Source organism: Penicillium vulpinum (assembly GCF_028829585.1).
Source record: "Penicillium vulpinum strain IBT 29486 chromosome Unknown utg000001l_segment0_segment0, whole genome shotgun sequence".
NCBI classification, from domain to species: Eukaryota; Fungi; Ascomycota; class Eurotiomycetes; order Eurotiales; family Aspergillaceae; genus Penicillium; species Penicillium vulpinum.
The window spans coordinates 2,114,877-2,137,307 of record NW_026643241.1 but is presented as its reverse complement, the minus strand read 5'-3'; the positions used below and the strand labels follow the sequence as shown (position 1 = coordinate 2,137,307).

Genomic DNA, 22,431 nt, shown 5'->3' with positions numbered 1-22,431 from the left:
AGAGGATCCGAGAACGTCAATGGCACCTTTTGGTGTGTGGATATGGATGTGGGTGCGTATTTGTGTCGGAATAAAATACGGCAGTTTTACCACTAGACTAGACCATAACAAAAACTAAGATCCATGCTTAGGGCCTAGGGGGACCATATCCCGTCTGACAATTTGTTTAACATCATAGGAAGGTATCAGGCGGAGCTGTAGGACACTATCTACAGTCATGTTTCATTAGTATTTGCAAGTACTTCAGAATGCCTCGGATCCACTTTTTTATTCTGCCAGTAGAAAACTTATGAACTAATCAAAACTAAGCAATAACTAACTAACTAGTCTGCAACCCTTGTTACTTGGCATGGCGTGATATAATCTCTGCTAGTAGAGAGGTGCAGAGAAAATGGGATCAGGAGCCTCTAAAATTAGTGTATACTGCAGACTAGACTGCAGCATCGCCTAGAAATGGGCGAGCATCCGTTGCCCACGGGGTAATCTTAGTAAGATCCCTTGACCTCGTGACAAAAATATATAGAGTAAGTAACATAAGCATAAATAATAGTTATTTTATTCTACTAATTTATCGAGTTGTATATCTATTTTAGGTGACTTTATATAATAGTAGGTATAATAAGTATACCTATAGGCAATAGGCGTTATAGACGGGTACTTGAAAATCCCTAATTGCCTACCTGTTATCTACCAGTTCTTTCAAAGAGTGCATTTCATTCAGAATACTACGTACAAGGAAAAGAAGAGCAGAGGAAGGATTGGTGGAATCAGAGAATTTGTGGATCCCACTCTGCGTTCCTTCATGCAAGTAAACTGACAGAAATCTGTAAAGCAATCAGTCAATGAATACTATGTAACTACATAGTTAACTAACTACCTAATTAGTAAAATATGACAAACGCCTTTAGCCCTGCCCAGAGATCCTGTGCGTCCACGGACACCGCTGACTAATTGTAAATACATCCATACCCCGGTAGGGTTACATCCATATGTACACTTTTGTGGAGTATGGTATGCCAGGTACTAGTGTCACATGATATTTTCGGGTACAATATCCTGTTTTCATCCAGGTTATATTCTGTAAACTAACATCACACCTTCAGATCGTAACAGGACCTAGGCTAGGTTTGGTGCTGGGTCGAGCGACGATTACTATACTATGTATCTCTGTAGGTAATATTATACGGTGTACTCCGTGCGGAGTAGTCTACGCGCGTCTAGAGTGCTTACTAGCAGGAACAGGTAGGCGGTCTATTAAGCGGTCAAAAGTGGACTAGGGTAAATGAAACGCCACTGTACGGAGTACTCCGTACCTAAATGCGTTCAACCTCCCATGGGATACGGAGTATATAGACGAACTAAGCTATGGAATTAATCATATACAAAATACTCCAAATTTAGAAAGCCACTCATGCATATATGCGTACTTTTAGTCGACTTATTTCTAAGTCGACCTGTAGCGCTGTTAAACGTATATAGTTAGTGAGATGGATGCGTATTGATCTTACCATATCAGCTTGATTTTTGTCACATAGGTATCCCTGGCGGCTAACTCGGAATGTCTTTGGCCTAAAAGAGGGCCCTACATATATAGGGAAGTCCAGGGGCCTAAAGAGGGCCGGGCATGGGTAGAACCCCTCGTACAAAGATTTGTACTTTGAGATGAAGTTCGGGGGAGTCGATTGGCAGATATTTCGAGCCAGCAACAGAACTGAACGTAGGCACCTTAGATTTCCCCAGAAAAAAAAATAGCTCCCACTATTCTTCCTTCCTGCTAGCGGAGTAACTAGGTGACGTTATACCATTAAGCCACCTTGCTGGCGCAGCCCCTTTCAGTGAATCCCTAGACGCCATCCTCGGGGTTCCCGAGTGCTACAAGCCAACCGATTCGCGATCCCGGTCGGTGGCACTCTTGCTAGTCTCAATTTGACCTAGAGTCTAGACCTCGCTAAGTCGTAGGTCACATTCCAATCTTTGAACAACTACCCCGAGGGAAAAAAAACGTACCTACCTAGTTCCATAGACCTCTATATTTGTGTTTGGGTATGTAATGTCTATATTTTACTGTAGTGTATGTAGCCGCGCATTCCTGGCGGCTTTGCGGGCGGCAAACCCATGGGGACTAAAGAAGCCATTTGGTAAGGTCGATGTGGATCTGACTGGGGTGTCGATTCTCACGAGGCTTGGTGGATATCTTTGGGCTCGACCTGATCTCGTCAAGTAAGAGAACAGCCCCGAAACACCTGTGGCGTCACCTTGGGGTTGAAGTCTGGACATTCCTTATCTGAGACTGGCCAGTCGCGGCAGGGATGCCCGCCCAAATTTACTCGGTCCCAAGTGTTGAGAGGTTGATGCACGGAGAGTGGGAAGTTATGGGCAACGCTGGACATAGCGTCACCGAGTACTCCGTACCTAGGACGCGCTTTGCTGACATTAGGCTGGAATTTCCGAGAACTCCGAAGATAAGACCGAGCCCCGCACATGGTGGCTGGCTACATATGTATATAAGCCTCTAGTGTATGCGATCACAGCGCAGCGACGCCCCACCGCAAGCTCGTAACTCCCCGCCCTTCTAATACATCCCTCGGTATTACAGTGCCAAATCAAGCGTTCTTGGAGAGAATGGCGTTCCCCTACAAACATTTCTTGGTTGTCGGCGCGACAGCTGGAATCGGCAAGGCCCTCGCGGCCCGCCTAGTGGAGTCGGGAGCTAAAGTCACCGTTGTGGGTCGGCGGCAGGAGCGTCTGGATGAGTTTGTACAGACTGTTGGGGCCGAACATGCAAAAGGCGAGCGGTTCGACATTGGAGAGCTGGCCCAGATTCCGGATTTTGTCGAAAGGTACAGTGCCTTTCCTGAGGTCCTCCCGCGGCGCTTTTCACATACTGACGGGGTGATGGGCAACAAACAGGGTGATGAAGGAATCGCCAGATATTGATTCCATTGTGCTTAATGCAGGAGTGCAAAACACGTACGATCTGGCGGATCTTGACAAGTTCAATCTGCCCGCGTTCCTTGAGGAAGTGAAGATCAACTTTTCCAGCTTCGTCTCTCTGACCCATGCTTTTTTGCCCTATCTTCAGAAGAACCCGGACCCAACTAGTTTCATCTTGTAAGATGCGTGCCTATCCGCAATCCGCCCATGGACAGAGCTAATGGGTATATTAGTACCGGCTCGAACTTGGCCATCGTTCCCGCCGCCTCACTTCCGGCATACTCAGCATCGAAGGCAGCCCTGAACGTCTTTACTCTCTGTCTGCGGGAGCAGCTGCGGCACTCGAACACCAAAGTGATCGAGATTTCCCCTCCACCGGTCCAGAGTAAGGGCAATCCTGACTCTAAAATGTTGACATATCAGTGCTGACCCTTGGCTATAGCGGAATTGCACGATTACATGGGCGAGGAAGCGGGTCGCCAGTTGGGGATGCCCCTGGACACATTCACGGAGCAGGTTTATCAGGGGCTGGCCGAGGGCAGCGATCAGATTGTAATTGGCAGTATTGGGCCAGCAGATACATTTAACGGGATCGTGAACAACCGTCGCAGTGCCTTCGAGAATCTCTCCAAGATAATGCGTGGTGGGAAGCCCTAGGTCGATCACAGATCTACGAATGATCAAGAATGTTACGTTCTTCGATGACCTAGAGAGTGGCTTGAATGAATGCTATTTATTGTTTTAGAACTCTCGGCCACCAGGGCTTTGTGTTTAGTTTCAGTTCATGTACTCTCTCCTGGTCTTTTAGTAGTTCAGATGCTCAAGGAGCGCCGCGACGGCAGCCGTCCTTGGGCCACCGCAGTGCGTGGAGCTACTGTAGAATGCAGACCCCGTAGGCCATGGAAATTGTGAGACGTCAAAGAATTGGGAACTGAGTGACCGGTCCCTTGTAAACGCGAGAATCCGGAAAAACTAATATATTCTGTAACGGGCCGGCTACCAGGTAACTATTTTTTACCGTAGCCGAGTGACTCGGTCAAACCGGTGACCCCACCATTGAAGCCCAGGCCTAGTATTTATAGTGGAACATCCCCAGGCCTATGTGATTTGCATGGAATAGAAGCCAGCGCTCAAAACCGTAACGAGATCTCTCCTCGCTCGGCATACACATCCTGAAGTCTTCTGCCTCCACCTATAAGGTTCTATGGGAAGTGGTGTGTGATATGAGTGTGGCCCCAACCCCCCAGCCCATCGCCAACCCCGATGTGGTCGATTGGGAAGGCCCAGATGATCCCATGAATCCGATGAACTGGTCTCTGAGGAAGAAAGTCGCTATCACCATCACCGTGGCACTGCTCACTATTTTAACGTACGAGACTGCTTCCCAACCCCCCTTTGTTGGTAGTTCGTGAATTAAAACAAAGGGAAATCCTAGGCCACTGGGTTCATCAATTGTAGCACCAGCTGCCTCCCAGATCGTGGAGGAATTCCAGCAGCCACAAAATGAGGAGTTGAGTGCATTCGTGGTCTCGATCTACCTTCTTGGGTATGCTTTTGGACCGATGTTCCTCGCCCCTCTATCCGAATTGTATGGACGCACCATCATCTATCATGTTTGCAATGTACTCTACTTACTCCTGACCATTGCGTGCGCCCTGGCCCCTAATCTCCCGGCATTCATGGTGTTTCGTCTGCTGGCCGGCACGGCTGGCAGTGCACCATTATCTATCGGAGCAGGATCGCTCGCGGATATTATTCCCCCAAAGAACCGCGGATTGGCAATGGGGGCGTGGGTGCTCGGTCCTGTGCTTGGACCGGTGATAGCGCCAATAGGTGCGTATCTCCCCAGAATCGGTCCCCTGACGCTTAAATCACACTGACAGAGATAGCGGGTGGATACTTGGTAGAGTCAAAAGGCTGGAGATGGACATTTTGGGTGCTGGCTATGTTGGTAAGTCCATCCTTTGGCCCAGTAGCTTGCGTACCTAGGCACTTCCTGACGGGGAAAAAGACTGCCGCATTCTCAATTCTTGCCATGCTTTGCCTACGCGAAAGTCACCCGTACACTTTGCTTCGGAAAAAGACCAAAGCCCTGCAAAGGCAGACAGGGAATCAAAACTTTCGGTCTGCCCTCGAGGCTGGGCAACCTACTTCCAGCCTCTTTATGTTTTCTATTCTCCGTCCCACGAAGATGCTATTTTTATCGCCAACCGTGTCGCTGTTGGCGCTATATATTGCAGTGATTTACGGATACTTATATCTCCTTTTTACCACCTTCCCGACCGTCTTCCTGAATGTCTACCACTTCTCTTCTGGGGATGTAGGACTAACCTATCTGGGAATTGGAGTTGGCTCCATTGTCGGCATGGTCTTTCAGAGCCTGACTTCCGATCAGATATTCCAATGGCTGAAGGACCGATATGGCTCCTCTAAGCCCGAGTATCGCCTGCCACTTTTATTCCTGTCGTGCTGGATGATCCCGGTGTCGCTCTTTTGGTACGGCTGGACGGCGAATAGAGACATTCATTGGATATCGCCTATTATTGCTACCTCCCTTATGGGATTCGGCATGGTCATCGCTTTTACAACCGTCTCCACCTACCTGGTGGATGCGTATACAGAGTACGCAGCCTCAGCTATCGCTGCAACGACCGTTCTTCGATCTGTCATTGGAGCAGTTCTTCCCTTGGCGGGTGGTCCAATGTACAAAACCCTAGGGTTGGGCTGGGGAAATTCAGTCTTGGCGTTTATCGCCCTGGCCATGTGTCCGTTGCCGTTTCTCTTTTACAGGTTTGGCGAGCAGATTCGGAAAAAGACTTTTGTTACACTGTGAGAGAAGTAGCTATATGAAATAGTGTAACTCATTAACACGCATTGGCAATTGGAAATCTCTGAGCTATTATTAATTAACTATCCTGCTCGGTCTCCTAGACGAATGGACACACCACTTTCACACTCTACTTGATGGATGCTTCAAAATCTCTACAGAAGAGCCACCGTGTCTCTGCGGCAACTCCAGTGGACATCCAGTTGTTAATCCGGTGAGGAAACAGCTTGATATGCTTTTTCAAGGACTCGTCGTGAGCCAAAATAACGAGGATATTATCCAGAGCATCCAGTTCTTGGATCTTCTTTACCGTTTCCATCGCTGCGTCGATGTCCGGAACGAGGACGGGGGAGACGTTAAGGAAAGGTTCTGTAGCGCTCCCATGGGGATGAAGATGCTGCAGCCAGTCTCCAGGGCATGCCGGCCATTGCTGTATTGGTGACGGTTCTACGAGGGTAGGTATGGGCCGGTACTCAGTGGGCCGGAGAACACCAGCATGGTGGCAGGCATCGGCACCCATAAGGATGTAGGAGTCCTGTCCATCCGGCCCATCTGCCGCTGTGACCCGCGCCAGACCAATCATATGTCCCACCGAATGGCCTGGTGCATCGAGAAGGTAGAACGAACCATCCCCAAAGAAATCAAACGCATCAAAACGGCCAATTTGGCAGTGATGAGGTGAGCTGCTCGTGAAGCTAATTTCCCGCACACGGCGGCCCTGGATATCACGGTCCAAGACCAAAGAGTCCGGATTGGTGGGATATCCTGGCCAACAATGAGACCGTACTCCAGGGCCCACAACTAAGTCAGTGGACTCTGGAAAGGTAGACGGGTCCCCGATATGATCGAAGTGATGGTGTGACCAAATGATGGCTTCGATATCCTTGCTCCGAACGACAGGGCCGTCCTCGGGCCATTCTTCTTGCGTATCTAGAATCTCCGCTACGTTCTTGTCAACATGGACTCGCGTCGTCTGTTGGATCAGATGGACCACCTTGGGAGCGTAATTCTCCCAGTCCAGGCGCACGCCGAGGTCGAACAGCACATGTCGATTCCCATGCGAGACTAAAAAGCAGAAGTCCGAAACTGTCAAGCCGTGGAGTCCTTTGATCTCCGGTTGCCAGAATAACGGGGGGTCCAACAAGAGAGTAGTTGTACTGGGCTATTTCGTCAATAAGGGATATATGAGATGGCAAAGAGATACCCACGAGTCTATCACCCGTACTGTCACGGTGGCGGTTGATGGTGGAATTTGTAGTGGTGGCGGTGTCTTTGGTGGCACCAGATAGGAGGATGTAATCATTTCTTATGTTGAATAACGTAGAGATAATGTTGAAATGTTGTTAGGGCGAAATCATGCCGTCTTCTGTTTTCTTTCTATGAAGCTTTATATTATGATTTCGAGGACGGCGTCAGCTGTATCGCTTATTCAAGGGGTCTAAGAATTTTGGCTAGGGAAATGAGAACTGCAGATTGTCTTCTGACCTACCTACTCATACCTCCTTCCTTTAACTTCAATACTCACTCAACGTTGGGACTTCCCGCGGCCAGGTTCAAATCCCAAGCCAATCAGAGATACAAGATCTTTTCATGGCCGCTCATTACTCGGTACCTCATGATCTCTACTTTACTCGGAACCTTCCGACATCTACTTTACCCGGTGCCGCCAACACAAAGTCCACAGTCTTGCTGAGCCATTGGACAAGCCATATCCCCCTGGAGTCGGCACGAAATACGATAGCCCCACATTCGGTATGCTCGTATTCATCATTCTTATTATTCACTTGCAACATATCAGCTAAGACCCAGAACACGTCACAGATCCGGCATGTTGAGCGAATGGACGACATCTTGGATTGTATTATTACTGGTCAGTGAGACGGGACAGATCAAAATGATATTAAAATTCCCCATAGTGGATACGCTCAAGTCCTATTTTCATATCAAGGAGGAGAAAGTGATCCGTGTGGCGATGGATGCTCTGTATGAAGGTGGGCTCTCGTCGTTGGTATAAAGCCCGTCTGGAGGGGAGTACTTTCTGGAAGTATCGAAGCCTCTACACCCCCATCCCGTGGCTGGAGATAGAGCTCACTGTTTATTCGTTCCTGTACTGCAATGTTGTTCATCAGTTCCTTTATGCCTTTATTGCTTCAAGCGTTGTGCTTGCAGCTGGCTGCCGCAAGCATCCTGGGAGACAGAGGCAACACTGCGTTTGACTACATCGTGGTAGGGGGTGGGAATGCTGGCCTGACCATTGCATCCCGCCTATCGGAGGACGCGCAACTGCGAGTCGCTGTCATTGAAGCAGGCGATTTCTATGAAGAGGTGACGGGCAATCAAAGCCAGATTCCTTCCAACGACGGCCTGTATAATGGCAAGGCCGCAAACAACACCAACCCGCTTGTTGAATGGGGTTTTATGACAACACCACAGGCAGTGAGTCGATCTCATTATTAAGACGAGAGTGAGTAGAGTCTGATAAGAGGCGTAGGGCGTCAATGATGAAAAGGTTCATTACGGACGAGGTAAAACGGTAAGTTGCGTTAAGCTCGCATTCTGAAGGATCTCCTTTTCTGACTTCGCCGCAGCTCGGTGGCTGCACGGCGCTAAACTACATGGCGTACCAACGCCCTCCAATGGGTGCTATGGAAAGATGGGCCGAAACTGTGGGCGACGAGTCATGGACCTTTGATAATGCTCTCCCGTACTATAAGAAAAGTCTCAACTTTACTCCGCCGAATATGCAGAAACGAATTGCCAATTCCACTCCGAGCTACGATGAGTCGACCCTCGGACATAACGGTCCATTGGCATTGACCTACCCCAATTACGCCCAGGCCTTCAGCACCTGGGCAGCAAAAGGCATGGAGGAAGTCGGTATTCCACACATCCCCGGATTTATCAGCGGCTACCTCAACGGCTCGAGCTGGCTGGTCCATACTATCGACCAGACAACGGGCTTCCGGGCATCGTCTGAATCAGCCTTCTTAAGACCCTTTCTCACCCGCCCCAATCTGGCGGTCTACAGAAACACGCTGGCAGAGAAAATCATCTTCGAGGGAAATGTAGCCACGGGAGTCCAAGTGACATCGGCAAACCATACCGTCTTATTAGCAGCGCAAAAAGAAGTCATTGTGTCCGCGGGTACATTTCAATCACCTCAGCTGCTTATGGTCTCCGGTGTTGGACCGGCGGACCTACTACGCCAGCATAATATAACAGTAGTTGCCGATCGTTCTGGCGTGGGGCAAAATATGCAAGACCACGTATTTTTTGGCATCACGCATAAGGTCAATGTCCAGACTTTCTCCTCGCTGTCTAACCCATCCATCTATGAAGAAGCCCTTCACTTATTTCAAGATCAGCAGGCTGGTCTACTGGCTAGCCCTGGAGGAGACTACTGTGGGTTTGAAAAGCTACCAAAGGAGTTCCGTGTGAATTTCTCAAACAGTACACGCGAATGTGGGTATAAATATCAGCTAAGATCCTTTGCTTACTTACTGCCGTTGTGCTGATCAATGTTTCTTTGTTTACTAACAACATATACAGACCTTGACAGCCTTCCATCGGATTGGCCTGAGATCCAGTACTTTACCCTTCCTGGATATGTAGGTGATTTCTGGAATCCTGGTGTTGGCGGGCCCACGGATGGGAACTACGCCACCATCATGGCAACTCTGATCGCCCCCAAGTCTCGTGGAAATATCTCTATTTCATCTTCCAGCATGCACGATCAACCGCTAATTAACCCAAATTGGCTGACCCAACCGGCCGATATGGAAACTTTCACGGCGGCATTCAAGCGAATGCGCCAGATCTTCCAAGCCTCGGTCCTGCAAGAGAACCTGACGATTGGGCCAGAGTATTACCCAGGAGATAAAGTGTCCACCGATGAAGAGATCCACCAGTTCATCCGAGATGCTTTCCAAACGATGTATCACGCCGCAGCGACATGCAAGATGGGAAAACCCGATGATACGATGGCTGTTGTGGATATACATGGCCTTGTATACGGAACTCAGCGCTGTAAGTTTACATAAATGTCATTCTGCTCACATTACTGTATAATTTAAACCAAGGAAAACAACCATGTACTCATGCCATGTGAAACAGTGCGAGTCGTTGACGCCTCCGCATTTCCTTTCCTCCCGCCCAGTAAGTTCCTCCCCATACCATTGTATACAGCGGCTGGACTAACCGTTCCAGATCTCCCCCAAGGAACAGTCTGTAGGTGTTTCTATAATACCCCCTATATATCCTGTTGCATCAACAGAATCATACTTAGACGGATTAACTGACGTCCGCCTAGATATGCTAGCCGAAAAGATTGCAGAAGACATCAAGCATGGACATTAGGGAGATACTGCCACAGGAGGTAGATATATTTGAGGCAGTGGAGCTACTTGTATCTAAGACTAGACAGTCGATTAAGCGAAAATCAAGACGAAGTGGCATGAGGAAATCTAGAGCGACTGGAGCACCTGATTCTCGTGCCTGTCGTTTACCTTTATCAATTTTCCATCCGCTTCCCTCGGTGTCATGACCAACTGAACCACTGCGCATAGTTGAGTTGATCAGCAATAGAGTTAAGCTCTGATATTATAGATTATCTACAGATCAGTAAGTGGCACTCCCGCAACCTTCAGTGTCTAAAGAATATAATTTGACATGGATGTCGTTAGAGAAGAAAGCGGAAACTAGGTACATTTCATAAACATATCTACGAGCCCAACCATAATAAGCTATTCAGCTAACTCAAACTCAATGCTATGCAAACATGTCGCTAGGGGTCATCCGCCGCCATTTTCTCTTCATACTGATTGATTTTGACATCAAGTCCGTATTGTCGGAAAAACCAAGCATTCTCCACTTGGTACCTCCGCGGATCCGAAACATCAAACTAAATTCCGTTAGTGCTCTGCTAGTTAAGTGCAGGTGATTATATAACGGGCTCATGACGGTACCTTATATCGAAGCGCCAGCACAGGAACAATCTTCTTCATCTCCAGCAACGCAATCTGACGACCAAGGCAAACACGCCTTCCGGCCCCGAACTATATGCACACCCTTGTCAGCCATCCCTCGCAGTGATGATGTAGCAGCCTTTTTGGACACTCACAGTTATGACGCTGGCTTCTAATTTTCGTCTGTGTTCCTGCGGAACCATCCATCGGGATGGGTTCCAAAGGTCGGCATCTTCTCCAAAGGTGGGTTTGTGGCGGTTGACCACATACGGACTCATTCCGACAACGGTGCCTTCTGGTATGTACGTGTCACTAATCATTATCCCACCTTTAGGAACCACTCGTTCAAGCGGGAGGCAGAAGGGAGGATGCAGCCGCACTGCTTCGTTAATACAGGCATCTAGATATGGAAGATCTGCAATGTCCCTCCACGACGGGAAGGGCTTCGAGAACCCTCCGGGTTTCTTTGCCTCTGCGTCTCGGAGCTCCTCTCGAAGGCGATCCAACGTTTCCGGATGGGAAAGAAGGTTATGCCACACGGTTCGCAGGACAACAGCCGTGGAATCGGAGCCTGCAATGACATTGGAAAACGTCCAGGCAGTAACACACCTACGCATTCGCCGAGTTAAAGATACGTTACAGCAAGGAAGAGTCAAGGCAATACCTACCACTTTGGAAGGGACGTATCATTCGCTTGGATCTCGAAGAACTGCGATAGCATATCCCGACCACCTAGGTCAAGTTCACCTTTCTGGTTGCTTTCGAGTGCTTCTCTTCTTTCCGCGATGAATTTACCGACAATGCTAAGGATAGAGAAGCCAGTAGTTCTGCGAAACATGGCAATAAACGAGTTTTTATACCAGATGTCATCAAACCAGGGGATCTGTGTCATCTATACAAGGAAAGTACCGGAATGTGTCAGTCTAGTCTGTGAAATTCAAACAGAGGCCTAGTCCTACCGGTGCGGCGGTCTCCATATAATTCCAGATAGTAGCCAACATTCTGTGCACGTCTCGCCCCTGTTCAAGGAATCCGTATCTCTTCGAGAAGGTCAATGTTCCCATCACATCAAAGGCAAAATATTGCAACCAGTCAGTCAAGTCGAAAGGTTTTCCAGTCTCTGCAAAACGTTCATCTAGCTGTTGAATCATCACCCGAATAGCCTCATCAACAAACTCTTCGAGGCAGAGCACATTTGACAAGGAGAAAAGCGGTGCTATCGGTGATTTAATCCTCTTGTGAAGCTCCTCGTCTCGGGTGTTGAAAACGGCTGGTAAGGCCCCTCCTTTCTTTGTATAAGGCATGAGAGTTCTATAGAAATCGCTCTGCGAAGTAATTTGATTAGCCCTGGAAGTGTCACTAGCTAGTGGGTTGTTGTTAATACAGACCTTAGGGAATCCTGGGCGAATTGGGTATATAATTGGAATCCAATCTGGATTCGCTAGAGAAATCATCTTTGGACCGAAGCGCACTACCTCCCCGTATCTTTTGTGCATCCCATGATGTATTTCATGCGCCCTTTTACTCTTCACCCAGAGCACTCGCTGTATGTTGGTGAACCGTGCCCAGAAAGGTCCCCGCACATGCCTTAGCCGCCAATAAGTCCGGAAGAGATGAACCAACACCGAAGATAACAGCAGTGCCAAGAAGGTCTGAGCCCACTGAGTACCTTCAGATAACCAAAGTTCTGGAGATTTCATCTTCAAAGGGATTTCATGTATTCTTGGGGCGTAATCAGATGAGATACACCTGCGTTCTCAGGCCTGTTTATAAGGGTCGTTTTCTCAAGACGAAGGGGATGCAGCATCTGCTTTCTTGCCGTCATCAGTGTAGAGATACGAAGAGAAGACAAAATTTGCCTGAGAGTATGACTGTGTTAGGTTTACGGCCCAGAGGGGAAGGTTGGGATATATCTTTGATAGTTGCTTACGTATGTATATATGTATACCCAGGTGTACCTAGGTACCTAGGAGAAGGACATAAGGCCCGTGTATATACGTGACTATATATGTTTAGAAAGAGAATAACACAACCTCAGTTCCCTTTAGCTGAACCAGCCAATTCGATATTCCTAACCCTACTTCTGGTGACACCGAGGACTCGACCCCCTGACAATTTAATACGAGCGCCAGAGTATTCAGCGAAATGCATTTACTCGTGATATCCTGTTCGTCTCTCCTTGTCAGGCATGTATATAATACGGATCATGAATAAATCTCCGTGTGGACCTAGGGAAGTGGCCCCGAGTAAACGGTGCCGTGTAACAGAATGGCACTGAGTAGAGCAGAGTACGGAAAAAAGATTGGGAGACCACTGCCACCGAAATTATTATCGCACCAATTTAGACACATTCATCATGACAGGCTTGGATAGGGCGATGGCATACGAAATGACTGGGTAAAATGTCACTAAAATCTTTCTTGGTAGTCTCCCTTGACCGATGGAAAGTAGTAACGATGATAAGCCACTCTAACTCGTACATGAATTTACTCTGGTACATTTGAGTCATCCATAGCAATCTATCCACCTGCAGTATATCAAAGTATGGCAATTCAACCGTGCTTTGGTCGACTATTATTCTATATCTTTTTTTTCCTGCGGATTTGTTACAATTCCTAGACAAAATTCTGTGCTGCTACGTTCACTCAACGTCAACATATGCCAGCCCTTGTTAACATGTCTACGTCAACCAATCCACCAACGGATAGGGGAAGCCCAGCTCTGTTCTTGATAGGCCCGCAACTGTCTCGTGTCACCGCAAACGACGTAATCCGGCTTCGTTCAGCCATTAGAGGTACTGCAGAGCTGTCTTTCCTCCTCGAAGCAGTCAACGAGCTAGAGGCAATATGGCCGACATTGGTGGAAACATTTCCTGAACTGAAGACACTACCGGGAAATTTGGCCCTTCGAAGAGTCGCTGGCTTGCTCAATGGAGACGACTCCCCACACCTGGACCAGTCAGTAGCGCGGAGCATTGAGTTGAACGTGTTTACAGTGCTATCCCATGTGGTTGATTTCTGGCGGGCGTCGGTGACGAGAATAAGGAGTGAAATATTTCCTTCACCCACTCACAGCTCTTCGCATTTGGCCGACATTCAAGGTCTCTGTATCGGCTTTCTGACGGCTGCTGCCGTCTCCTGTTCAATGTCTGGGAAGCACTTCAGGAAAAATATCGTTGTCTCACTTCGTATTGCTGTGGGTGTTGGTGCCCTGGTGGACTATGATAGCATCAAAAAGGCCACCACATCTATCTCAGTGGACTGGAGCTCACATTCGGAGCAGCAAGCGCTACAAGGCCTTTGTGAGAAGTATGCGGAGGTAAGCTTTCGTTGTGCCAATCCTATGAGACACAGGCCTTTCTAATGTTAACAGAGCTACATCTCTTGTATTACGGATGCCACTCGTGTCACAGTCACTCTGCCTGACCCTGAAATCCATCCCTTCCTAGGAGAGCTCTCATACACAGGGCTATCTGCCCAGCTAATTGGTCTCATTGGTCGGTATCATCATCGTGATGCGCACCAAGAGGCTGTTTACCGGTTTAAGGATCTCTGCAATCGTGATCCGCGTTTCCAGTTTCCTCATTTGAATGATCTCTACCTCCCACTGAGATCCAACGTTGACGGAAGCATCATTTCCGGGTCTTTACATGACGTTGCGATTGACTCCATATTGCTAGAACAATGCAATTGGGTTCAAACAGTACGGCAAGCGTTTGGCAATAATGCCGGAGAATCTAAGCAGATCGTGCCGATAGGCTCTATGGTTCCGATTCCCCGTTCGGTAATTAAACGCCCGATATCTAACGGGGAGCCAGTCGGTTCCGGAAGTACCAGATTAAATGGACGGACGAACGGAGCTTCTCATAAACTCCCGCATGGTGCAACTGCCAGTGCAGAATCGGACAGTATTGAATCTCTTGCAGCCGCAGATCCGCCAGCTATAGCGGTCGTTGGAATGGCTTGCCGCTACCCGGAAGCTGACGGTCTGGAAGAATTCTGGGAATTGATGCGCTCCGGGAAGTCTGCTGTACGCCCGCTGCCCGAGGACCGGTTCAAGCCCTCAGACCTCAGCCGTGGGCCAGACGGAGGATTCTGGGGTAACTTTCTTCGCGCCCCAGATGCGTTTGATCATCGTTTCTTTGGCATTTCCGGAAGAGAAGCAAAATATATGGACCCACAGCAACGTCTACTTCTGCAGGTAGCGTACGAAGGGCTGGAATCGGCTGGGTACTTTGGCCTCTGCAATTCACACAACACAGATCTCTCAGACATCGGATGCTACATTGGAGTTGGATCAGTCGATTATGAGGCCAATATCAACTCGCACGACACCACTGCATTCTCTGCTGTTGGGTCGCTCAGAGCCTTTATAAGTGGCCGAGTTAGTCATCACTTTGGATGGACCGGTCCATCCATCACATTTGACACTGCGTGCTCCTCGGGAGCTGTAGCGATTCATTCCGCGGTGAATGTAAGCAATCAAGATGAAATGCATCTAGGGGTTTACCAACAGCTGACCGCACAATAATTAGGCTTTGAAAAATAAAGAGGTATCGATGGCTGTGGCTGGAGGCGTGAACGTGATTACTAGCCCGGGGTTGTATCAAAACCTTGCCGGAGCATCTTTTCTTAGTTCTACCGGTGCCTCGAAGGCCTTCGATGCAGACGCCAACGGTTACTGTCGAGGAGAAGGGGTCGGAGTAGTGGTGCTCAAAACCCTTACTCAGGCTCTTCTCGATGGTAACTCTGTTCTCGCGGTTATCAGAGGGTCGGCTGTCAATCAGGCGATGAATTGCTCCCCCATCACGGTCCCTGTTTCAAAGTCCCAAACCTCGTTATACCGGAAGGCACTCTCGATGGCTGGGGTTGATCCAAGAGATGTCACGTATGTTGAAGCACATGGAACAGGTAATCTCCTCCCCGTCACCATGCGAAGAAAACGATTAAGCTGACGACGGATTCTCAAGGAACACCTGTAGGTGATCCAATCGAATGCGAAAGTGTGCGCCAGGCGTTCGGAGGGCCCCAACGCGAAAATACACTGTTCGTTGGGTCGGTCAAGGACAATATCGGACACACCGAGGCAGCATCCGGTCCTGCGGCGCTCATCAAAACAGTTCTTATGATGCAGAAACACTCGATCCCTAAGCAAGCTAATTTCACCAAATTGAACCCGAAAATCTACCCGTTGGAGCCGGACTGCATGGCCATTCCTCAGGAAACAATCCCATGGATGTCAACTAGACGAATTGCCGTTGTTAATAACTATGGAGCAGCTGGCAGCAATGCTGCAATTGTTATCGATGATCCAACATCTATACAGAGCAAAGCGGTTGTCGCGGATGCAATAAAAGAATATTCAGTCATCCCCTCTTCCCCAATTTTCATTTCCGCAAAATCCCCTGAAGCTCTACAGGAGTACTGTTCCACATTGTCGATGCAGTTGTCATTAGCCTGGGAAAAACAGTTCGGTGCTCAGGCAACTCAGGCTTTGGCGTACAACTTGTCGGTAAAACAAAACAGGCAACTTGATTACAACTACACGTTCAGCGCATCATCTGTCGATGAACTTAAGGCTGCACTTGACCACACCAATGAACGGGATTTCCTCAAGCGCCCACAGGAAAATCTTCCCGTTGTATTGTGCATTGGAGGTCAGAATGGGTGCACAGCACAAATTGATTCTGATTTCTATGAGACCTGCAACTTATTCAAGAACCATCTGGTATGTGGCTGGTGCTTGATCCTTCTTGTTATTTGGATTGTACGCTAATTCGTTCATTAGGACGCCTGTGAAGCAACGTGTCAGATCCTGGGGCTCCCGAGCCTGTTTCCGCGTATCTTCTCGTCTCAGCCCATTGAAGATCTTGTTTCTTTACACTGTATTCTTTTCTCTATACAATACTCTTGCGCTAGGTCATGGTTGGATGCCGGTCTGAAGGTCGATACTATTATCGGCCATAGCTTTGGGCAACTTACAGCCTTGGTTGTAGCCGATGCCGTGTCTCTAGAGGATGGGCTCCGTCTAATCTCGGAACGTGCCCGTCTTCTAAAATCTTCCTGGGGTGATGACCCAGGCTCCATGTTGTCAGTACAAGGTGGGGACACCGAAGTTCGGTCGCTCCTGGATAGTACAAAAAAGCTACATCCGGGGATGGCTTACGATATTGCATGCTTTAACGGCCCGGACACAATTGTCGTCGCTGGGTCAACAGAGTCTATAGAAGCTATCGAGAAAACGTCACGAACAGATGAACTTTATTCTCACTTGAAGCTTGTGAGGCTTAGAAATACGCACGCCTTTCATTCAAGGCTCGTTGAAGCAATTGTACCTGGTCTCAGAAAGGTCGCTGCAACCATCACATTCCAAGCGCCATCGTTACGAATTGAGTCGTGCTCAAAGGACCAAGACTGGACACAGCCGATCAATGCTGAAATTGTTGTTCAGCACAGTCGAATGCCTGTCTACTTCTATGAAACGGTCCAGCGCACTACACGTCGCGTCGGTTCTTGCGTCTGGATCGAGGCTGGATCAGCTTCTCCAATTATTCCAATGGTGCGCAGGGCTTTGGGAGGCCCCGAAGCAAGCTCTAGCAGTGTTTTCCAGTCTCTGAGCTTGAACGAACCAGAAGGCATATCTAATCTTGCACAAGCGACAGCAAGATTGTGGGCAGCCGGGGTGGGGGTCCAGTATTGGCCCTTTCATAAGTGTCAAAAAGATCAATTCCCCTGGATCAATCTCCCATCTTATCCGTTTCGCAAGACTTCACATTGGTTGCAATATAACCCTCCTGTGGCAACCTCCAAAAAAGACTATCCTATCACACCAGAACAGGGCCCGGGGCAGCTCCTCAATCTGGTCGAGAGTGACCACCAGAGTGCAATCTTTCAACTTAATTGCTCTCATCCGATGTTCGTGCTTTGCACAAAGGGGCATGCTGTTCTCAATAAAAGTCTGTGCCCAGCGTCAATGTACGTGGAGATAGCTGCACAGGCAGTGACCGAGCTTCCTGGGGGCGGTTCTACAGCGGGTCTCCATGTACGAGATTTGCATATCTCTTCACCGTTGTCGATCAGTCAAAGCCGTATTGTATTTATTGAGCTACAATCAGTCAAGGGCGAACAAGGCGCATGGGAATTTACAATCAATTCTCGCAGCGATAGCCAACAAACCAGAGATCCGTTCACGAAACATGCCCACGGAACTATCTGCATGGACACTCCTGAAAGCCAGTTTCCCACCGGCAAAATTCAGTCGCTTAAACGACTAGTCAGCCAGGTACGGCAAGGCAGTGTGTCTGGAACTCCGGGCGCCAATATGCTGGATGGCAAGGCCATTATTTATCGACTCTTTGGACAGGTCGTGAACTATGCTCCCTTCTACCAGGGAGTCGAGCATATGGTTTCCAAAAACAACGAGGCTGTGGGCTCGGTGCACGTTCCATCGGCTCAAGACCCGGTTATGAAAAGTGCACGATGTGATCCAATCATGGTGGACAACTTCCTTCAGGTTGCAGGAATCCTCGTCAATTGTCTCTCGGACAGTATTGACAGCCAAGTCTATATCTGCACAGAAATTGGACACCTTTATCTCAGCAATCATTTCTTTGCCAAACGAGGTGAAACGAAGTCCTGGGATGTCTATACTACGTTCGACAAGGTTTCCGAGAAGAAGGTAGTGAACGACATCCTAGTCTTTCACCCTGTCACAGGTGAACTGTTTGCCTTGATCATTGGCGCCACTTTCCATAGTGTCGCTGTGAAGTCACTCGTCGCTATGCTGGCGAATCTTAATGCGCCTGGTGTTGGTCTGGCGAATGCTCAAAGTACTCAACCTACGACAAATGGAACACAGGGGGCGAAGAACAGCCAAACCTTGGATTCCGTAAACACCAATTTTCATCTCTCAAATGCACGGGATCTTGGTAGTGTTGTTGAGATTAAACAGAACCTGGATTGGATTCTTAGAGAACTACGGCAGCTGCTTAGCTTAGCGACTGAAATTCCTGTTAATGAGATCACACCAACCACTTATCTGACACACATCGGTATCGACTCGCTCATGAGTACAGAAGTCTTGAGCGATATAAGGCGACAGTTTCATGTTGATATTCCGGCCTCCGAATTCATCGCTCTTGATAGCGTTCTCGCTCTCGCTGAATGCCTCCATTCACACTTCAAGGCAGAGTCCAACGGCAGATATATCAAAGACAACAAGGCCAATGGACGCGAAGTCCACTTGCCTTCTTTTGGTCCCTGCCAGGAACTCCTTAGTGACATTTTAGGAGTGCCTGTCGATGAAATCTCTGCTGATATGTCTCTTGCTGATCTGGGCGTGGATTCATTGGTCTCTACGGAACTCGTGAGCGAGGTCAAGAAACGCTTTGGCATTGCCATCACGACGGAAGAATTGCAAGCTATGGAGTGTGTTGGTGATCTTTCTCGCCACGTTCAGGTGCCACCCTCTGCACCTCTCATTTCTGAGCCTCGTAATCGGCACCAGAACGGAAGCATGAAGTCACGACAAGACCCCCCGGGTCAGCGGATAGAATTCCAAGATATGGACCTGACTCAGACAATGGACTCATTCATATCAGTTGCCAAGCAATGTTTTCTCAGCGCTCGGAGTAGCATGGACGAGATGTCTAACAGAACACAATTGTCCGGCTTCTGCCAGCGTGTACTTCCTGCCCAGATGGAGCTTGTGGTGGCATACGTCGTCAAAGCGTTCAATGGCTTGGGCTGCCCATTGGCTTCTATGAATGTTGGTCAAAATCTCCCAGACATATCAGTTCTTCCTAGGCATCACAAGGCGAAGAATCAAATCTATAAGATACTGGAAGAACAAGGCCTAATCGAATGCAACGCTTCCGGCCAATTCAGACGGACCAAAAATCCAGTGCCTTTTGAGCAGCCCGAAAAGTTGCTGGAGTCGATCATCGCGAAGTTCCCGCAGCATGCATTTGAGCACACTCTACTCGCATCTACGTGTTCCAAACTCGCTGAATGTCTTACTGGGAAAGCTGACCCACTGGAGATACTCTTTGGTAGTGCCAAATCTAGAGCCTTATTGGAAAACGTCTACACCAGCGCCCCTATGTTCGAAACGGGCACTATGAGCTTGACACAGTATCTTGTGGACGTGTTTCAAGCCTTTGGTGAAAGAAGACCGATCCGTGTTTTAGAGCTTGGCGCGGGTACAGGAGGAACCACCAAGCGCCTCGTGGAGGCTCTCGTCGGCACTGGAAAAGAATTCGAATACACATTCACCGACATTTCGGCCTCGCTAGTGGCAGCTGCGCGGAGAAAGTTTGCGCAATACAGCTTTTTCCATTACGCAGTTATAGACATCGAGCAAGACCCACCATCACAGCACCAAAATCAGTACGATATCGTTATCTCAACAAATTGTATTCATGCCACGAAAGACCTGACCGTCTCTTGCACAAATATCAACAAACTGCTGCATTCAAACGGCCTACTGTGTCTGGTGGAGCTCACTCAAAACTTATTCTGGTTTGACCTTGTCTTTGGTCTCCTTGACGGATGGTGGCGCTTTGAGGATGGCCGTCAACACGCATTGGCGAGCGAAACAATGTGGAGGAAATGTCTCACGCGATCAGGATTCCAATGGGTGGACTGGACAGCAGGCGCCATAGAGGAATCTAGCATCCTCCGTGTCATTGTTGCTTCGCCCTCTAATTTCATGCGTACTACGACAGAGACAGTCGAATTCAAACGAGTGGGAGACTTGTCCCTTAAGGCAGATCTCTATTATCCTCAGCACGTCGTCAGCCGCGACAAGAGGCTTCCAGTCGGTGAGACAGAACTGCAAACTTGCTAAAAATCAAGAAAAGAAAAAAAGAAGCTATAACTGACTAACATGACGGGTTTTCAGCTCTATTGATCCACGGAGGAGGTCATGTCATGCTGTCGCGGAAGGACATCCGCCTCTCGCAAGTTGAAACACTTCTCGATCATGGCTTTCTTCCTGTCAGTATAGATTACCGACTGTGTCCAGAGATCACCTTGTCGGAGGGCCCGATGACCGATGTGTACGACGCTCTTGCATGGGCACGTACTGTTTTGCCATCTCTTCCACTCCTGCGTGGTGATATTTCTGTTGATGGCGAGCGTGTTGTGGCCATTGGCTGGTCTACTGGAGGCCACCTCGCTCTTACACTGGGATTTACTTCCCCGTTGAGGACAATCCGACCTCCTGACGCGACTCTTGTGTTTTACTGTCCGCTGGACTACGAGGATCCGTTCTGGAGCGAGCCAAATTTCCCCTTCGGGGACAGTGCATCACTGAGCACACTTATGCAACACGACCTTTCGCGTGGGGCGCACGACAGCGTTATCACGGCCTATAACCCACCGAAGTCGAAGCGGCCTCTAGGTGGATGGATGGCACCCAGCGATGACCGGTCGCTGATCGCGCTACACATGAACTGGAAGGGCCATGCGATGCGGATTTTGCTGAATGGTTTGTCAAGACACTCAGGAGTAAAGTCTAGCGATGAGCTCCCTGAGCCAACCCAAGTACAAATCCAAGCCGTGAGCCCGCTAGCTCAGATACGCCGTGGTACATATACTACCCCTACTTTCATAATTCACGGCACGGAAGACGATCTTATTCCCTGGGAACAGGCAGTGAGAACTTTTGAAGCATTGCGACAACGCAATATCATTACAGGCCTCCGCATTCTCGACGGTGCAAAGCATCTTTTCGATCTCTACCCGTCTTACAAAGATAATTTGCAGGCAGCAAAAGCTGTGCAGGATGGATATGAATTTCTTCGTAGGCATGTTGGACTGTGATTAGATCTCCTTGTGGAGACTTTTTTTGGCATCTATAATATTGTACTGGGAAAGAGCATAGCCCTTGTGGGTATCTAAAATATATTGTGTTATTTCTGGTTATTATGTGAGGAGAGATGAACCGTGAGGTTAACCAAAGCACAAGGATATGCTTCACATCCTATGGCCTCTGACCTCAACAAATGTATATAGTACGGTTGAACCTCCAACCAAGCTCAAAAAAGCTCGCAAGGATATCAGCAAGACCAAGATCAACATATAACCCATCACCATACGTCCGACACAGTAGCCTCACAACAATTCCTTTGACTCTTGCGTCAGAAGAACCAAGTCCCACCTGGCTGACAGACAGTCTAGGATTTTCAGCAGCCCACGGGCCTTATAGAAGTGGGTAATGCCAAGCAAGGTTAGGCGGGTGGTTTTCCGTTTCTCCCAGATGGTGAGCCTGAGGAGCCTGAGGAGCCTGAGGAGCCTGAGGAGCCTGAGGAGCCTGTAGTGGTGTCAGTCTACCTACTTTCTTGATATTCTTTGTATTCTAGTTTCTCCATTTATTGTTGATTATGAAGACATTGGCCACAATTAATTAAAAAAAATCACAGTCATTAATTCAGCATAATAAAAAGCCATTTGACACACAACGTTAAATCGCTCTACTCATGAGCAATACATCGTAAACTCTTAGGAAGTAATGCAAAGGTAACAATGTACAAAAACAGGGACCACATGTGGCCCTGAATCGGGGTCATCAAGTATAAGAAAAACGAGGGGAAATGCATAAGCAAGAGCAAAACATAAGGTATAAGCGATCCTCAGGTCATCATAGGCGCAATGCAAATGCAGGAACAAGGGGGTATAACATGAATGCATCTCAAGGAACAAAATG

At 48.5% G+C, this 22,431-nt stretch overlaps 7 protein-coding genes across 7 annotated transcripts; 4 read left to right on the top strand and 3 right to left on the bottom strand.

Moving 5' to 3' along the window:
• Positions 1 to 2,622: 2,622 nt before the first annotated feature.
• Positions 2,623 to 3,591, top strand: N7479_000790 (oxidoreductase, short-chain dehydrogenase/reductase family; the record flags this gene model as incomplete). Its single annotated transcript, XM_057248488.1, has 4 exons — positions 2,623 to 2,840; positions 2,911 to 3,111; positions 3,168 to 3,319; positions 3,377 to 3,591. 4 exons carry the CDS (start codon positions 2,623 to 2,625, stop codon positions 3,589 to 3,591), a joined length of 786 nt encoding a protein of 261 aa, XP_057112920.1.
• Positions 3,592 to 4,082: 491 nt separating this feature from the next.
• On the top strand, positions 4,083 to 5,767 carry N7479_000789 (MFS transporter; the record flags this gene model as incomplete). The annotated part of the gene is made up of 4 exons (XM_057248487.1): positions 4,083 to 4,303; positions 4,370 to 4,767; positions 4,824 to 4,885; positions 4,946 to 5,767. Coding segments are annotated over 4 exons (1,503 nt in total), but the record flags the coding sequence as incomplete, so codon positions are not given.
• Positions 5,768 to 5,891: 124 nt separating this feature from the next.
• N7479_000788 (MBL fold metallo-hydrolase) lies at positions 5,892 to 7,064 on the bottom strand (the record flags this gene model as incomplete). Its single annotated transcript, XM_057248486.1, has 2 exons — positions 5,892 to 6,918; positions 6,970 to 7,064. The coding sequence occupies 2 exons, from the start codon at positions 7,062 to 7,064 to the stop codon at positions 5,892 to 5,894; spliced, it is 1,122 nt and encodes a 373-aa protein (XP_057112918.1).
• Positions 7,065 to 7,383: 319 nt separating this feature from the next.
• Positions 7,384 to 7,611, bottom strand: N7479_000787 (uncharacterized protein; the record flags this gene model as incomplete). Its single annotated transcript, XM_057248485.1, has 1 exon — positions 7,384 to 7,611. One exon carries the CDS (start codon positions 7,609 to 7,611, stop codon positions 7,384 to 7,386), a length of 228 nt encoding a protein of 75 aa, XP_057112917.1.
• Positions 7,612 to 7,876: 265 nt separating this feature from the next.
• On the top strand, positions 7,877 to 10,117 carry N7479_000786 (GMC family oxidoreductase; the record flags this gene model as incomplete). The annotated part of the gene is made up of 7 exons (XM_057248484.1): positions 7,877 to 8,197; positions 8,253 to 8,294; positions 8,350 to 9,223; positions 9,311 to 9,787; positions 9,875 to 9,916; positions 9,968 to 9,988; positions 10,071 to 10,117. The coding sequence occupies 7 exons, from the start codon at positions 7,877 to 7,879 to the stop codon at positions 10,115 to 10,117; spliced, it is 1,824 nt and encodes a 607-aa protein (XP_057112916.1).
• A 427-nt stretch (positions 10,118 to 10,544) lies between these two features.
• N7479_000785 (cytochrome P450) lies at positions 10,545 to 12,425 on the bottom strand (the record flags this gene model as incomplete). Its single annotated transcript, XM_057248483.1, has 5 exons — positions 10,545 to 10,661; positions 10,726 to 10,815; positions 10,881 to 11,334; positions 11,394 to 11,617; positions 11,685 to 12,425. 5 exons carry the CDS (start codon positions 12,423 to 12,425, stop codon positions 10,545 to 10,547), a joined length of 1,626 nt encoding a protein of 541 aa, XP_057112915.1.
• Positions 12,426 to 13,383: 958 nt separating this feature from the next.
• N7479_000784 (Type I Polyketide synthases (Type I PKS)) lies at positions 13,384 to 21,548 on the top strand (the record flags this gene model as incomplete). The annotated part of the gene is made up of 6 exons (XM_057248482.1): positions 13,384 to 14,043; positions 14,098 to 15,198; positions 15,260 to 15,635; positions 15,695 to 16,452; positions 16,513 to 20,545; positions 20,626 to 21,548. The coding sequence occupies 6 exons, from the start codon at positions 13,384 to 13,386 to the stop codon at positions 21,546 to 21,548; spliced, it is 7,851 nt and encodes a 2,616-aa protein (XP_057112914.1).
• Between the last annotated feature and the right edge of the window lie 883 nt (positions 21,549 to 22,431).